Raw genomic sequence first — 18,356 nt, forward strand, 5'->3', positions numbered from 1 at the left:
TTCAACATACTAGAATGGAAGTGGTTGTTGCTGCAACCAAGAGTGAATGTTTCGTTTCCAATATTCTCCATTAATTGTCAGTTTAAATTAGTGATCTTTTGTGCCTTGCCTAAGTACATTGGAAAGGGATTTATCGTTACAATCGAATTAAAAGAATTCAAAAATTTTAAAACCATCATTTAAGTCTCAATCACCCAACCATATACCCAACAACCTATCATCCATCCAGAAAGAAGAACAGGCATCCATAGAGAAGCCTGTTGCTTGATAAACATGGAATGTGAGAAACACGGAGTAATTGCGACCGAAGTGTAAGAGCTAAAGTGGATTGGTTTAGTAATGCATGGTTTATCCCAGAGCCTACTGAAACAATCCCTTACTTGATATACTCCAAACTTGAAATCCTTATAAAAAAAAAAAAAAAAAAAAAAAAACTGCATGCTACATGCATAACACAAGTTTCATCTAAAGACATGAAAGTAAAACTAAACTAACAATCAAAGAAACACATAATGCATTTGAATTGAAACATCAATCAAGCAACCTCCATGCCAGCACAAGCTTCCCTTAATTCCTCGACTCGATTCATTTCGGGTCTAACAGCTCCGTCAGTATCGGGTTCGTTGATTATCGGGAACTTAATTTCCCTTATTGGTGCAGTAATTACTTCATTATTCTCTTCTGCATTATTATCTTCCATATTACGGACACCTACTTGTTCTTTCACATGAGGTCTTACCTCTTCTTCCATGAACTCTTGATGACCAGAAGATACATTTCCTCCTGCAACTGGCGCGAATATGTCTGAATCTTCATCCATTGGTTCAACGGCTACTTTTTGATGGTGCTCGCTCTTTATATCTTTTATAGTAGGCTTATTTTCTTGATCAGTAGAGTCTCCGGTCACCTCATGGTTGATATTCATAGTTGCCGATGCTACCATCACTTGCAATATTCGAATTAACCCCGCTTTGCTAATATTCCAAAATGTAATGTTTGGTAATGGGTTCCATTTAGGCTCATAAGGTGGCATGGACTGATATTTCCCCGAGACAACAACTCCATACGCTTCTATGGCTTCAACGATGTCAGAAAATGCAAAAATAGTTGGAGACGCCCGTGAATCAATACCATAATTAGTATCCTCCTCATTATAGTTGGTGTTTAGAAAAGTAAAATTGTTTGGGCTATAAAAGAGTTCTATGTGCTCATTAGGATGAATCCCACCAACAAGAATTCCTTTACTTATCATCTTTGTGATTGCTGACATTCTCACTACTTTGAGTGATCTCTGCCTATTACTTGTTTCGCAATTCACCATGCAGTAAGTAGTCATGAGATGAGACTTGTAATCTGTTATTGCACCTAGTTGAGTCAGAAATGGTTGAGTTATGTTTTCTATCTTGTACTGAGATGTTGCCCAAAAATTGGCATCATCTTCTTCTTGCAATGAACCCTGAATGCCTAACAAAAGCACAAGGAAATGAGGTCAGTGCAAACAATATTTGGGTGGCTTTTGCAGCATAATGCAAACAAAATAAACAGCAGAATGATTCTCACCGGCTGTAGTTTCCCTTCCTGGTGAATGATCTTCATAATGTCCAAACCTCACCAAAAGCTTCACAAAAGCCTCTAACTCCTTTTGGCAACCATCATCTGAAAACTGGAGTCCATAAAGCAAGCCTGGCATTGCAAATGCAAAGCTTCGGAGCCCAACTCGGATGACTGGGGTATCCTTAGTTAGTGGCCATTGCAAATCATCCACCATGCAAATAGTTATCATAATCCTGCTTTGGGTTTGTACGATAACATGGAATGAGAAATCTCCTTGTCTAACAATGCTAACTGTTTGATCGATATCGTGACCATGACAACCGCCTCCGGACATTGACCATAAGGCTGAGCTTTTAATTCGTAGGACTTTGATGTCTGTTCCAAATGGATATTCCATTGTGCTTTCCATCTTTGGTTGTGACTCGTTAGATGATGATTCAGCATCCATTAGTATAAATCTCTACACCAAAAGGAAAGAAAAACATGAGCGCATGTAAGAAAAACTGAAATGTACTATCTTGAGATCAAGAATTATACAGATTCTTACCGAACACAGCAAGCTCGGTGAGAACTAGGCTAGTAGAGTAAGATAGATCTAGAGAAAGAAGGGGTGATGCAATGGTTTGAAGAGTACAAGGTGAAGGAATGGTGGTATTGGATAGATGAAAAGTAACTGAATATATAGAGATGATGAGTTGCATTGCAACCGTTGAGGTATAGCATTGTGTTATGCATGCAATGAGTAGTCAGTGAGAAATTAATGGTGTAATTAGCAAGTGTTAGAAGTTTGTTTCCCAGCCATGACAAATGCCCAAATACATACAAAATCAAATCAGTGAAAAACAGTTTAATGGAAACGTATATATGGAGTGACAGAGAGACGTCAGAGATAGATAGTCGGCCTTAACTGGTTGTATAAGCGCGGCTAGCATGCAAATAGAGTGGCAGGACGCGTGAGTAGAGAGAGAGAGAGAGATGGAACAAGAAAGGTTCACCTGAATATTCTGGTGCCAATTTTGCAATCTTGTTACTTGCCATCCAAAGACGGGCACGATAACGATCCAAACGACGCGTTGCACACGGCTTCTGCGTAGCGCCAGTAAGCCTCTGGCACCATGATTAGCAGGATTATTCGAATGCCAGAGCAATTCGGACACGTTAACGGTTCGAATTTTGTCGATAAAAAGTTCTTAATTGGAATTGTTTTAATACCATAGGAAACAAACTGGCTAGGTGTTGTTATTTATTAGCGCATTGCCAGTGGAAATAGAAAGAAATCCGGCCACCACTTTAGAATAAGTTTCAGGACAATGCGCGAAACACAACCAACTGTACGTCAATTAAGAATATAATCCAGTGGATGGTAAGAAGGATTTTCATTATGTATATTGCAACCTATAATTTGTTATAGACAGTAGAAAATTCAGTGCCCGTGTACTGCACTTTAGCAAATGCATTGGGGCCTTGGGGGTTGATTAATAGGTGCCTTCCAAGAAGCTTCTCAGTTCTCACATTGTTACAAAGTTTTGGAAAATAATAACCGTTTGTTTTTTCAGTAGATGTAAATTTGGAAGTATTATTAACAAACCCAAACTGGTAACTGGTAAGTTTCTGACAAGAATATAACAAGTTTCATTCTTTCATCGGTTTGACATTTCATTGGATGATGCAGTCTGAAGATGCTGCATGATTGGCAATTGGCTGCACATGCATTTAAGAAACAAGAAGAAATATTGGGAGTTTTTTCTTCGCATGCATTGTAGTATCCAACTTTCCATTTCAATCCAATGTGGCATATCTATCAATAGCGCCATGCCACCAACTACACGGTTTCAACTTACAAGTTTCTTTACAAAAGCTAATGTCAACACTATACCCATGGTCAGATAGTACTAAAACGTGTGTTGATAAAAATATCTTACTCAAATACGTGGGTAATTAACAACATAATCTTTTAGGAAAGTAGATTATTGAAAAGCTTGGAGATATTTTGTAAAAGCCATTAATTAAGCAGAGATTCTTATCACTAAATGATATAAAGCCAATGGAATCTTATTAGATTTGCAAGAAGAGAAAGATTTCGATGAGCACTAAAACGAGAAAAAAAGAAAAGCAAAAGGAAATCAGGAAAGATTAGTATAATATTGTAGTCGGAATAACTACCGCAACATTGCTAAATTGTGCTAATGGTAGTACGGGCAAAGCGATTTTTGATTTGGGGATTAGTACGAACCCACTATGGTGCGATATCAAATCTATCTTTTAACTTTGGACATTCAAAAACATATATGCACTTTCGGATCCTAAATTATTATAGTTTAATGCAGAAAACACTTTACTAACCAACACACTAACCAAATAAAGAAAACAGGAAAAGCAAAAGAGTAGAAGATGTCAAGTCCAACAAGCATTAGACAAGGTGATGAAGCTTTAACGATATGGTTTGAGTTCTTCTTATCTCTTGCCAGTGCTTGGTAGAGTGTTTTTCTCTACAGGAATGATTAATCAAAATGGGGTTTTTATTCCTCCGCAATCAGAGGTATCACCACCATAGTGGAAGTCCACCCGCCAAGCATTTAGAGTTTAGACGCCTTATTCAATCTACCAGATCAGTAATTTCCCTCGTAGAATTTGGTATTAACAACCTTTGACAATCTAGAAGTTTCAGTCCAATACAGTTTTTTTGATCAGAATTGAGATATTTATTCAGAGATAAAGAATGTACAAATAATCTACCAGAGGTAGAACAAAGCAAAATACAACAGATTACAGAAAGACTGTACTCCAATGATGAACATTGTAAGAGAAGTTCAAATGAATTCTATTACCTGCACTAGCAGCCCACATTAGCACAAGAGTTTTAACCTGTAAACACAAGTCGTCATCAGTTTTGTACACATAATTATTTTCAAAAGTGCGGCAGTTTCTTTCCCTCCATAAAATCCAAACCACAGCTGCCGGAATAAGATTCCAAACACTTCAGTGACTTGTAAGTATATTTGTTCACCGTAGTCGTCATCAGTGATAGCCTTGTTGATGTTTTGGGGAGATGCTAGCTTACAGAATTTTCTTGTAAAATGGTATTTTCGGTTAGAAATGGCGTAGAAACGAATTCATTGACCACGTAGTACCAAACGGAACTCTTCGAACAATCGTGTTTTTGGACCAAATTTTAAGTTACTGTGCCTGCGCACGCCCGAGCGCCTTAAGGAGCTAAACTCTATTGAGCCTTTCATTTTAGCGCCGTACAACAAAACTATACGTACCTCAAAGGGTACCAACTCAACTACCAACTTGGTTGAAGATTTAATATGTTGGTTGATTAATTGTCATCTACCACCCATAAAGTTCAGTACTCCAGTATTTTTATTTTTATTTTGTTAGACGAAAACAGTTAATTTGAATTGGTATAATCTCGCTATTGATTTAAAAATTTGGAACTCAATGATTCATGGCAATATGGCATTCACAGTTTTCCTATAGCAAGTCCTTCAAAAATTTCGAGAGAAACTCCAAATTCTTCTTCCTATATGGTAAGGGTATATAGGACATGAGGACTACTACGTACTTGAGGAGATTAATAAAAATGGTCAAACTTCGAAGTTTACCAGTCTATGTACAACAAACTAAATATCAAACAGAATGAAGATAAACTCTTGAAAATTGAAATTTTATACAAATGACGGGCAAGCAAACTAGCTAGCATTACACATGCCTACGCTACACCACACCATTACAAGAAACCTTGAAACATTCATAAATTTCTTTTTTTTTGCCTGATTGACATTCATAAAACATTCATGGTATCATATATTTTGAACACCACTTGGATGAATTTTCTTCTTCTTGTTTTTGTAACTACTCTTTTCAAAGACACCAAAGCAACCATATTTCATATCTTCTTTTTCTTCTTCCTTACCTTGATAAGCAGTAGTATTAGTCTCACTTTTATTACATATCTCATCGTTTTCCATTCTTTCTTTTTTCTTCATCATTTCCTTTTCCTTGCACATTTTTTGTAAAACATATGCACTAGCAAAATTTGCAGCAATCGATGTCATGGTTGAGAGAAAATTTGTGGTTTTGATTCAAGTATGTGAAGAAGAAGCACTAAGGGAGGGACAAATGAGCTTTTACAGAGAGAGATATTTTGGTTGAGCTTGTTCTGGAATTCAGTTGGGAGAGATTTCGTGGGAATTTATAGGCAAAGGAACAATAATTTCCTTTTGTACCACCAAAAAAGGCAGTTGGCCACTTTCCTTAACTTTACATAAAAAAGAAGAAATGTTTCCATTGGGCGCCAAGAAACAAGGCTGCTACAGTTGTTTCCTAGAAAGCCAGTTAGTCATTTTCTTTGCTTCTAGAGATTTATGGGTCTCATAATAGATAAGGGATCCCATGACTTTCATAGATTCTTTACTTCAGCTGCACACTTCAGAATTTGGAGTGACCTCAAAACGTTGTTGTCATTGTTAGTTGTGAAATGGATCCATCCTTTGGCAATACATAGTCAAGATAAGATACACGTGGCTCCGGTGTATCTTGTTAAGGGAAGTCTTACGTTCCAATCAAATTTTCACATCCAAGACATTTATTTAGAAAAGAAAATTTTGCATCTTCCACGGGTGAACACTGTTTTCAACCTTTGAGTCCAGGCAGAAGTAGGAACGAAAATTCCACATCTCGTTTCTTACATGTATCCTCACTAATCAAGTGCAGTGCATTGAGTCATTTGCTCTGAACACATTATCACCAACACAACGTATGAATCTACTTAAAATAAACTCAGAACGGGGACTGGCCTGCCTGATTCTGCAGATCGATGTAATTCAATTTTTACCGATATATTCTTGTTTTATTCATCAAAATAAATAAAAGAACAAATCAGCTGGCTGTTGATAAAAGGAAATCTGGTTTAAACTGTTGAACTAGGATATTTGTGACTAGGAGTGGCTTGGTGCATACGTGTAATTTCCTACCCTGGCTTGATAACAATTTAAGTTGGGTCATGGGAGAGTGCTAACCGGCTAAGCTCCACTACCTATTTTTTCTAAAAAATTCTTAATTTGGGGGTGGCTTAAACTAAGAATTTATTCTAAGCCAGGTGAAGCCTGGGGTGTTGATCCGCCCCTGACTGTTGCGTATCCGCGCCTAATCACTTTAGTCAAAAGCAAATAACATTCCTAGCACTCCGTATGCACTTTTTATCCTAAATCCTAATCTCGTACTAGGACGGTAAACACTGTATAAGATACGGCATGATTCATTACTATTCTTTAGCCTCTCAAGATGCTCCCACGCTTTTTCTATTTTTTTTATTGGGGCTGCTGTTGAATAACACCTCCACCAGTCTGGCTCATTGTTGCTGTAAAAGCTAACAATGGTACCTTCAGTACTTCAAAGCGTACCCATGGCTGCTAGCTACATTAATTCGGATAACAAAAAACCGTTTACGGTGGTTAGTTGGTCATCCACCACCCAGATTTTTTTAATCAACTTGGAACTAATATTTTGTCGGAACAAAGTTGAAAATATTTCTCCATTTGGTATCGTGGAATAGATTAATTTTAACGCGCAATTTTTGTAAAATCGTAGGAGATCATATCATATCACAGCACACAAAGGCACCTCTGGAACTAAGGTACCAAAAAATGAAACTAGCCAAAAACCGTAGTGACACAGAATATAAATGACAACAAATTCTTCAAATTGTATACATATTATTGCCAACTAGCTAGTTAATTGCTAAGTACACATACATAAATCACTATCATTATTTATGTGAAATATAATTTTCGTGAGATTTTCCTGCAGAACTAGATGCTTCGTGTACATCTGGGATGAATCTTTTTTTTCTTATTTTTATTACTACTATTTTCGAACACACTGCTAAAACAACCATGTTTCTACTTAAATGGTTAGACAAACTGGGAATGGGGAAATTTGTTGTTTAGTCCACTAAACCCGACCCGGGTTAATGGCTAGTCCAGCGGGATATAGGTTTTATCTGGTAGTCCAAAAAGGTTTAAAATCCTATGAAATTACCTCTATACCCATAAGTGTCAGATTACACAAGTTCAACAATTGCTTTTTCTTCTTTTCAGTTTTCTTCTCTCTTCTCGTCGGTTTTCTTCTCTCTTCTTCTTTCAGTCACAGAAAAATTTCAAAATAAATTCACCAGTTACAGAAAAATAGAAGTAAAAAAACTCATCAACAACAGTTACAGAAAATCGATATACAAAAACATAAGTTTCAGACCTAATTTTCATTACATTCAACTGAAGAGAGAAAATGGGATTGAATAGAACAATTAAGAGGACAATTAGAGAAGAAATCGTAAAAGAAAACCCTTCTCCAGCAAAAAGAAGAACAAAAAACAATGATGATTCACCAACAACAAACACAAAAGAAACCCCCCCGCTGCTACTTCACCAATAACAAGAAGTAAGACTAAAGTTGTTACTCCTTCACCAACAAAGAGGAAGAAAGCAAATGTACACCAGAAAAAAGGTAAGTTGTAGTCGATTTTATTTTCGATTTTTATGCTCAATAGAATCACTACATCTCTGTTGGTGATTCAACATGTTGTATATGTAATTTGACACTACTTATTGACATGCAGTGTGTGATTCATATGTTCTATGCTCAATAGAATCACTACATGTTTGTATGTAGTGTGTGGTGTACATGTTTTCAACTATTGTGTATGTAATTTGATACTACTTATTGACATGCAGTGTATGATTCATATGTTTTATGCTCAATATGTTGTCTACATATGAATATGTTGTCTGACACTTCTTTGAGAATGATACTACATATTTGACTTGACAAATATGTTGTCTAGTGTGTGTAATTTGTTCATACATATTGACATGCAGTGTGTGAAAACTGCTTTGAGATTGAATAACCAATAATGTGTATTGTTTGCAGTGTTAAAACCAAAACATAAAGCTATTCCTGCTTCACCAACAGTTAGTAATTCTTAATAACGAGGGGGCGTTTCCCCCTCGACCCCCGTAAATGGTGATACATATGGCATTGTTGTGTTTGTTTATGAATATGTAGTGATATTGTTTTTGGATATTTGTTTTGATATTATTTTTGGTTTACAACAGCAAAAGAAGCAGCGGCTACTACTAAAGCAAAAGCAAAAAAGGTGACAAGGGCTGCTACTCCTTCACCAAAAGAAGCAGTGTCTACTACTAAAGCAAAAGCAAAAAAGGCGACAAGGGCTGCTACTCCTTCACCAAAAGAAAAAGGGAAGAAAGCACTTTTCCTGAGAGATGCTACTCCTTCACCAAAAGCAAAAGGAAAGAAAGCAAATATACCCGTGAAAGAAGGTATGTAGTAATGTTTTTCTGATACTCCCTCCGTCTCTAAAAGATAGGCAGGTTTGTGTGTAAATTTACACACAAACCTGCCTATCTTTTAGAGACGGAGGGAGTACTTTATATTGATATGTAGTAGATACTATAAGTCTAATTTAACATTCAAATATTGATATGTAGTTATAATACCAGTATGTAGTGGTATCTGATATGTACCATATCAGCATGTAGTAATGTTTGTCTGATACTTCATAATGATATGTAGTAGATATTATAAGTATAATTTAACACGCAAATATTGATACGTAGTTATAATATCATTATGTAGTGGTATCTGATATGTACCATATCAGCATGTAGTAGATATTATAAGTATAATTTAACACGCAAATATTCATTACATAATTAAAAAAGTACATGGTAGATATTATAACTATATATTGTTGTTATAACTACATATCAATATGGTAATATCGATATGTTATGTAATGGTTTTAGATTCTTGTTATTGTGTAGGTGGTAATAAGCGTAAGAAAGCAGCTGGAAAACCACGAAGTTTATACCGAGCTGGTTTCAGGGGCTTGTATGGGCTTGTGAAGACTATTAAGAAGACAAAAAAAACTTAAGTTGAGTAACTTGCAGCTGTAGCTGATCGCTGAAGCATCATATGGGAACCTGTTACTAATGTTTTGGCACACAAGTTTTTAATTAGAACATTGGTTGAAGCTTGAAGAGGCAATCACCAAAATGTTACGTTGTTGCTAGAGAGGTCATGAGCCAAAAAAGCTTATATTTTGCTTTGAAAGGCACGACACACCGCATGAGCTGGTATCCACACCAGAAGAAATGTCACTCGTTTATGGGATGCCAAGAACTCCAAATAGGGAATATCATTATTTAAGGCTTACATTGGTCAATAAAACAAGTGGATGGCATGAAACTGCATTCTTCAAAAGGACTTTTCCTGCTGACATGAGACGTCGTGATAAAGTAACTAGGCCAACAATGGTGAAGGAAATCTTGAAAATCCTTAAAAGAACACCAATTAATGTGAAGTCTGATAAAGATTCTCTTGAAAGTGTGGGTGATCAATCACATGAAGATTCTCAAGAATCTGAAGAAGGCGAGGAAGACGAGGAAGATGTCGAAGATCTTGTTAGGCTTATCTTCCTATTCATGTGCACTTCATTATTTTTCACAACAAAAGATGCAAATGCTTTGACTGAAAAATATATTGGTTTCGTTCTTGATCTTGAGAAGTCCAAGAATATTTCACGGCCTGACCTCATTCATTCTCACTCACAGCAAGAGCTGAATGAAAACGAGGAAACATTAAAACACACTAATGGTTGTGTTATTTATTTGTTGGTAAGATTTTCTCTACTTTAAAACTCTTTTGTTTTGTGTGTTTTCTACATTTTGATAGTATATCTAACACTGCATATCAATACTTACAGCCTTGGTTTGCGGAGCATACCCATTTGATGCAGCCCGAGCCTATAGTGACAGAACCTGCAGGAGTGTATGTGCCAAGAGTGTCTAGATGGAATCATACAAAGATATGTACTGAGTTCCTAAAGGATATTGATCTTTCTGAGTTTGAGGTAAACTTGCAGTACATATTTTGTCGAAAAGAAATACATATTGATAGTAAATGTAGTTTTACATATTCATGTATAGTGATATTTGCATCGTGTTACTTTGTTGTGCAAGTATGTAGTTATTAACATTGAATCTGTGGTGATACATATCAATATGTAGTGATAGATACGTAAAACAAATACATGTATATAATATGTAGTTGCTTTTTACATTCTTGATTTTGTACAGTTCCATGATGAATTCATAGACGAGATCACAAACCATGAAAAACAAATTCTTAATCGTATCTCAAGAAGGATTCAAGAGGAAGAAAAAACTGAAACTTCCAGTGAAGAAGATAATGATTCTGAATCGGAAGAAGAGAAATAAGAAGAAAATGCAAGTCCAACGGAAGAAGAGAAGGAAGAAGATGACTCAGTATTGGGGGGGAGAGGATTGGAAAATAAAATACGATGATTTGAGGAGTACAATATCTGCCAAATGGAGCGATGTGAACACAATGCAGCAAGAGGGTGAAAAGGTTGACGCTTCAAAGCTTGTGCTGATGAGACAAGAAGTTTACTTGAAAGCTTTCCCTTTGCAGAGAGAAGTCAGCCATGAATATTATGTTAGCTTGGGATGTACACCTACTCAAAGCAACCCCAATGAAGCTTTGAATGTGGGCCCAACAGTTGAGGTTGAAATGCAAGTTTCTTCGAAAGATCAAACAGATGTTAATGTCACCTCTGAAGTTGGTTTGTCAACACCGAAAGATCAAACAAATGTTAATGCCACCTATGAAGTTGAATTGTCAACAACACTTGCAGTATTGAAGTTCCGTGATGTTGAAGTTCAGCGTTCTGAGGTTAGAAGCTGGGCTAAATCTAATTTGGAGCAAAAAGTCAAAGAGATACAAGCGAAAAATACCAAAGAAAAACAAGTAAGTAGTGTGCAGTCTAAGTATGATTTACTGTTCACTTTTTACTGTATTAAAGTAGATACTTACATTCTCGTAGTGGTATCTACCATTACATATTGATATGTACTGTTTCAGAAAGAGCAGCCGATGCACAAAATAGACATAAAATACTTACTTGCCTTGCATCTGGATCCGTCCGCTTGGGTAAGTTGTTATCTTACAGTGCATATCTACACGGTACATATTCATATTAAAGTATGTAGGAATAGGTACTCGCAATGTTGTTGTGTTTTATGTAGGAATAGGTACACTACATATCTATATTGCATAAAACATAATTAGATATAACTATTCAAGTACATCCATGTTTTCAGTTCAATGTCGAGTTCCAGGATAAGCTCAAAGGAGGAGCAGAAGGTTCTGTTACAAACCAATATTGGCGATGGATAAAAGTATCAAGAAGATTCTTGCACCAATGTGCCATCACAATCTTCATTGGACGCTACTTGAGTATGACTGCGAAAAAATGGTGTTCAGCCACTACAATTCTTCTAAGGCTGAATGGGGAGGAATATGTTATCCAAACGCCACAAAAATGGCAGATTACATGTACAAATCTATCAACATGTACTTGGTGGAGAACAATAAAGAAACATTGAAGAATGTAGTAGTCAATGAATGTGAAGCACCTCAACAAGGAAAATCACTAGACTGCCTACTATTTGTGATGCATTTTATGAAGATGAAGTCGAAAAGCAAATATGTGGGAGTAGCTTTGAGAGATGATGATGAAGTGCAATTGAAGATTCAGAACAAAAGGGTTGCTTTAGCATGCAAATTGCTGACAACATCTCCACCAGAAATCGGTTGGAAACTGACACAATAGAGTCCTAATTGCTAAAAGTAGTCTGACAGTACATATTAATATTTACCTATTTTACTTTTATTCTTGGTTACATTTCATGAGTTCAAGAATGTTCAAAAACATATCTTAAATGTTGTTTTTCCTTTTATTAGTGATTTTTAATTTGCACTTGGGTTAGGTTTAATGTATTGATATTTCAATTCTCTTACTTTGTTATGTAGTCTAACTTATTAGTGATTTTGTGTTGTTAATACGAGGGGCGCTGCCCCCTCGACCCCCGTAGATGGTGAATCAGTTAGGAAACCACAAAGTTTAAACTAATCTTAAGGAATGGTTTAAATTTGATTTAAGTGATGGAAATGTCAGTATGTAGTGGAAGATGGTTATCAATATACTACTACATATCAGTATGTAGTGGAAGATGGTTACACTACAATCAGTACATATCAGTAAGTACTGATTGTATTCTTGTTACAATATCAGTATGGTTACACTACAATCAGTACATATCATTATGTAGTGGAAGATGGTTATCAATATAATGCTACATATCAGTATGTAGCAGTATATCGATAATAGCTTTTGAATATAAGTATGGTTACACTACAATCAGTACATATCAGTATGTAGTGGAAGATGCTTATGCTACAATACTGACATGTAATATCAATATGTAATACTACAATACTGGTGATAGATACTGACATGTAAGATCAATATCAATATTTCATTATATGGTGAATGACAAACTAACAACATATTTTATTATTTGACACTTAATGACATATTTCATTATTCGAAAGATCAATATAACTACATATTGATAGACTTATAATGTTTGAAAACCAAAAGAAGTTCTAAGAAAACAACAAAAACAGTAATTTCAATGCACTTATAATATTTGTACTGTAAAGAAACAGTTATTAACCAAATTCAGTTGGTACTGACGAATCAAAGGAAAAAGTAGAATAGAACAAGGACTACATGTTGATAGCTGGTGGTGAGCTTTTCAAATAATAGAAGGTGGAAACAATGGCAACGTCATCGGCATCACATTCTGCTGCACGTTCAAAGCCTGTGATAAAAGAAAAGAAAAATCAAAACACTACTTACTTAAAAAATACATTGTATGGTATCATCCTACCCCAAGATATATTTTTAATATGTACTGATTGAAACACATACCTGTCACAAATCATTCTTCAGAAAGTTCATACTGACGGATAAGAGTGCATGTTGCCTTGTTGTGATGAGTTTTCAAATTACAATTTGAACACTTAACAGATTTTATACTATTCTCCCATGTACTTTTAATACGCTTTCCCTTTTTCCTGCCTGGTGGAGCCCTAATTACAGCTGGTGGGAGAACGGTATCGTCTACGTGATACTCATCAGGCCTATGAGAAAAATACAGAATCGTAACTACCCACTAATATGTAAACAGTATATTGTTCCTTAAAAAACAACACAAAAATGTACTTTTAAAGACACATACCTATCGTGGTTAAGAACAGGTCTAATAGATTTTGTATATAGCTCACGATAACAGGTAACTTTGAAGTAATCTTCGACGTAGTCAAGTATCCTTCCTCCAGATATAGTAGTAGCTGCAGTAGCGTGCGAGCATGGAAAACCATACACGCGGCATCGTTGGCAAGTACAAGTTTTTTTCTCTAGACCTACCATATGAGACCTGCACACACAAAACACACCATATTATCTACCGAGTATCTACACAGTACATATTCATATGTTATTTGCAGTACAAATAAGATACTAGTTTGTTGGATATCACATCACAAGGCATGCTTCTTAAAAATAAAAGAAAAAATAACTAAAATTCAGATGATAAAGATTAGGGATAAATGCTAACCTTGGAGGATGTACCTCAAAGCGGTTAGCATCTGACTGTCTAACTTTCCAGGGACGACCAATTTGAATGTGTAGTTCAATCAAGGCTTGATACACAGGGGTTAGCAGTTCTGGGTTCATCAACACACTCTCTTCACGACGTTCTGACATCAACTACATAATACGTAGCCTACAATACAAGGAAACAACAAGTCTATTATACTACATCATACGTAGATTAACAAAACACACATGCTTGTACTGTTACAAAAGAAACTAATAAAATCTTCACACTACATATATAGCTTGTACTGTGACTAAGGGAATTGATGAAAACCTGATCTTGTCAACGAACGCACACGCAAGTAACTGCTTCTCGTGGTTGATCCAATTATTGAAAGATTCGGCAACGCTTGAAGAAGTCTGACCATACCTACAACCCTTGAAGAACGCACTGTACCACTTTTCCCTTGGAATGTTGCGGCAGTAGTCAGCAACCCATGGCCTTCCCAAATTTACCATTTCTTGAAGTGCTTCCTCGTATCTTGCGGATAAAGCGCATATGTTTCCTTTCGGAAAGCATCAATAACTTCTTTATACTTTTCGTCAGACTTTGCGATAGGTAAGTTTTTGTTCAAGTGGAAGTAGCAATAGATTTGATGAGAATTAGGGAACACTTTGGGAATATATTTAACCAACCCTTCACCTCGTTCAGTCATAAAAGTGATTGGGCGATCATCATCCAAAGCTTCCTTCAGATTCTTGAAAAACCACTCCCAATTGTCATTAGTTTCACCAGAAACTAATGCATATGCGAGGGGATAAAAACCTGCAAAAGGAATTATTCTTTATGTTAAGCAACTGCTAAAACGAAAAACAACCAGTACATATCAACATGTTGATATGTAGTCTTTTTTATGCTAAAAGGAAAACAATAACCAACTGCTTGACTAAGTGAAAAACTAACACTACATGTTGACATGCAGTATGATTTGCCTCATACTCAACAAGGTCAATATGTAGAAGTATACTCATTATAAGTATTGTATTAAATGAGTAATATAACTACCAGACACTACTTATCAACATGTAGTCCTTGTTCTATACTAGTATTGTAGGAATTATTAGCTTGCCAAGACATGTTGTACTAGTTATATGTCCTTGTATAGACAGTACTAGTTGTACTATTTATATGAAAAATAAACAAAAACAAGTTAACTTGATTGCCATTAAGGCTTGTTGCCGCCATGAGACCTCCTCTAAAACTCCCAGTAAGGAACACAGAAAATCATCAGAAGATAGAGTTTATATCCCTCTCTACAAGCTCCAAAGAAAATAAAAAGTCTATTGAATCTCTTTGTAGCATCATTGAAGTCGAAATCAATAAATGACCCGGGGTATGTTTCCCTAACAACATTCACCCACCAAGCAAGATCAGTGTAACAGCTAACATCATCACCAAAAATATGTTTATGCGACAACTCAAGTGCATGATATGCGTGGTAATACTTGATGTCGATCCCGCCACAACCTTTAACATAATCTACAATCTCTCATGGCTTTATGAGAGGGTTGTGCCTGACGCGTTCATGAATTAAATTGTTCATAATTAAGCTTTCTCGAAACTTTTGGATTCTTCAACATAGAACCACCACCACAGGTGTGCCTCCCCACATATTCCTTTATCTTAAAAACATCAATAGAACTGCCAATGGAAGTTGCATGAAGCTTCCATGAACAACCTTCCATGCTACATACGGCGGTGAATCTCTCTAGGTCATTCTTCAACTTTCTTACCTCATACCCACTTCTCATGCAGTATTTTTGGCAAGCTATACGTACAGAATCAACACCACCATAAAATAATTGTTTTGTATCCTCGAAGATGTTCTCCCAACCATCTGAAAAAATCACATTTGGAACCTCTTTACCATCTTTCAAATAACTGTTTTTTTCACTGACAACTAAGTCTGCATTACTGTCAACTTCCATACGCCTAGAAGAACTAGATGCGCCAGCTGAAATTACATCAACCTGCAAATCAAAGAAGGGCGATTTCTTTGCAGAATGTAATGCAGCGATGCTTTGGAGCGTTATGTCGGCAAGAATATGAACTATCACTTGATTCTGGACATAGTTAACGGCAATAGTAGATGGAGTCAACCAGCTCCACATATTACAGATGGAAAATTTCAAATCCTCTAAAGTGGAAGACGATGTAACCAAATATGCAAAGTGGTATTACTTATGGTATACATGAGAGTAGCAAGCAATTTCTGAATCGTGAGCAACGCCAGACATGTTAACCCTGTAAAAAATGATCCAAAAATTACATTTTGATATGATACATAACAATTTTATACGTATTGATATGTACTGAGTCTAAAAAAAAGTCTTTGAATGGATATGTGTTGTATCATTTCGATATGTATTGACATATTTATAATATACGTATTGATATGTATGTACTGAGTCTAAAAAAGAGTCTTTGAATGGATATGTGGTGTATCATTTCGATATTTATTGACATGTTGTATGCATTACATATTGACATGTATTGAGTCTCTGAATAAATATGCGTTATACATTTTGATATCTATTGACATCTATTGTAGGATGAAAAGAGAGCATGTTATATGCAGTACGTATTGGTATGTAAATGTAGGATGAAAAGAGAGCATGTTATATGGTAGTTTACTACATATCAATATGTAACGTGCCTATGAATAAATATGTTCCATATATTTTGAGACACATGATCATATCAACAAAAATGCATGCTGATGAACTGCAACTATATCAAAATAAAAAATAAAATTACTACACGATTTGTCTAAATGAAACAAACATATCTCAAAAAATACAAAAAATCAGATTACAAGAAACTAAACAGAATAACAGCAGAGAAAAGATGATTATAGTAACATACCTTGTTTGAATCTCAGATAAACCTAATTGGAATCTGAGATACCTAATTGAAAGACACAAAAATCACAAAATTACTTAAAAGATCGAAAGGAAACTGAATTGAACTGAAATCATCATAAAAGAAAAGATAACAATGTACATCATAAACAATTGTTCTGATAGAAATCGGATCAGAATAAACCTAATTATTCATCATGATTTCAAGAACAACACCAAAGCAAAATGATTACAGTAAATACCTTGTTCGAATCTGAGATAAACCTAATTCGAAGCTGAGATGAACCTAATTGAATGACACTACCAGCAGTAGAGAGCGAGAAAACACAAAAACGCAGCAGCAGAGAAGCGAGAGACTGAATCTGAGATGAAGAAAAAAAAGGAACGATTATACAGTTGCAGAAGGGTATGTTTGGTATACTGAAAGTAGGCTTTTGTTTGAGTCGCACGTGCGTGGACTAGAGAATAAAAAATCTGGTCCAAAAACATGTTTTTGGACCAGTGGATAAATAAGTTCTCGTGGTGGACTACAGCATAATCGGAACTGGATTTTCTGGACTAAACAGTAATTCCTAAAACGGAGAAAGGGCTTAGAGCCCGAAGCGGAGGCCCTTTAAAACAAGGGTGTGCAGTTACATACATGTGTAAATATCTACTATTGTGCATAGTTTAATTACTACTTAGTACATATTCTTATCTCCAAATCCAAATGGCTTATTAGCTTTAGATATTCCAAAACATGCATGCACTTTTGGATCCCAAATCATCATAATTTAATACCAGAAATAGAAAAGAAAATGGAAAGAGAAGAAGATATATTGAATCCAAAAAATAACAACTATTCTCCAAGATTTAAATATATCGTCGAGTTCTTCTTATCTCTTCCCAGGGTGTTGTGTAGAGTGTTTTTCTACAGGAATTAATGATTACTCAAAATAGCGATATATTTCCGTAATCAAAGGTGTTTTAATTAGTGGAAGCCCACCCGTGGAACATTAAGAGCTTAGACACTTAAACCAAAAATCAAGTAAATCAATTCTAGTCAGAGAAAGGGCTATGGAATGTTCGCTGCAAAAACCGGTGAGAGCCAAGCTGAAAGAGTGACTTCGTGACCATGGGCAAGCAAATTTGTAAAACAAAGTAAATGTGCATGAACATGTGACTCATAAGTATTTTTCTTATTTTTATATAAAACTCCAATGGGGCCCGCATAAAAGAGTCTAAACACAATAAAAAATAGAAAACCTCTTGAAACGGTACAACTTCAGCCGTTTTGAGTGAGCTGCACATCTTTAGCCTCCTAGTGAAGACTGTCGGACGTACACTCATT

General features: G+C 35.8%; 1 protein-coding gene across 1 annotated transcript; it reads right to left on the reverse strand.

The window, feature by feature from the left end:
- Positions 1-435: 435 nt before the first annotated feature.
- Positions 436-1,768, reverse strand: LOC113271851. The gene is made up of 2 exons (XM_026521800.1): positions 1,561-1,768; positions 436-1,464 (listed from the first exon to the last, which is right to left on the reverse strand). Exons 1-2 carry the CDS (start codon positions 1,766-1,768, stop codon positions 536-538), a joined length of 1,137 nt encoding a protein of 378 aa, XP_026377585.1. The 3' UTR covers positions 436-535.
- Between the last annotated feature and the right edge of the window lie 16,588 nt (positions 1,769-18,356).

This window comes from Papaver somniferum, chromosome 1 (assembly GCF_003573695.1).
Source record: "Papaver somniferum cultivar HN1 chromosome 1, ASM357369v1, whole genome shotgun sequence".
NCBI classification, from domain to species: domain Eukaryota; kingdom Viridiplantae; phylum Streptophyta; class Magnoliopsida; order Ranunculales; family Papaveraceae; genus Papaver; species Papaver somniferum.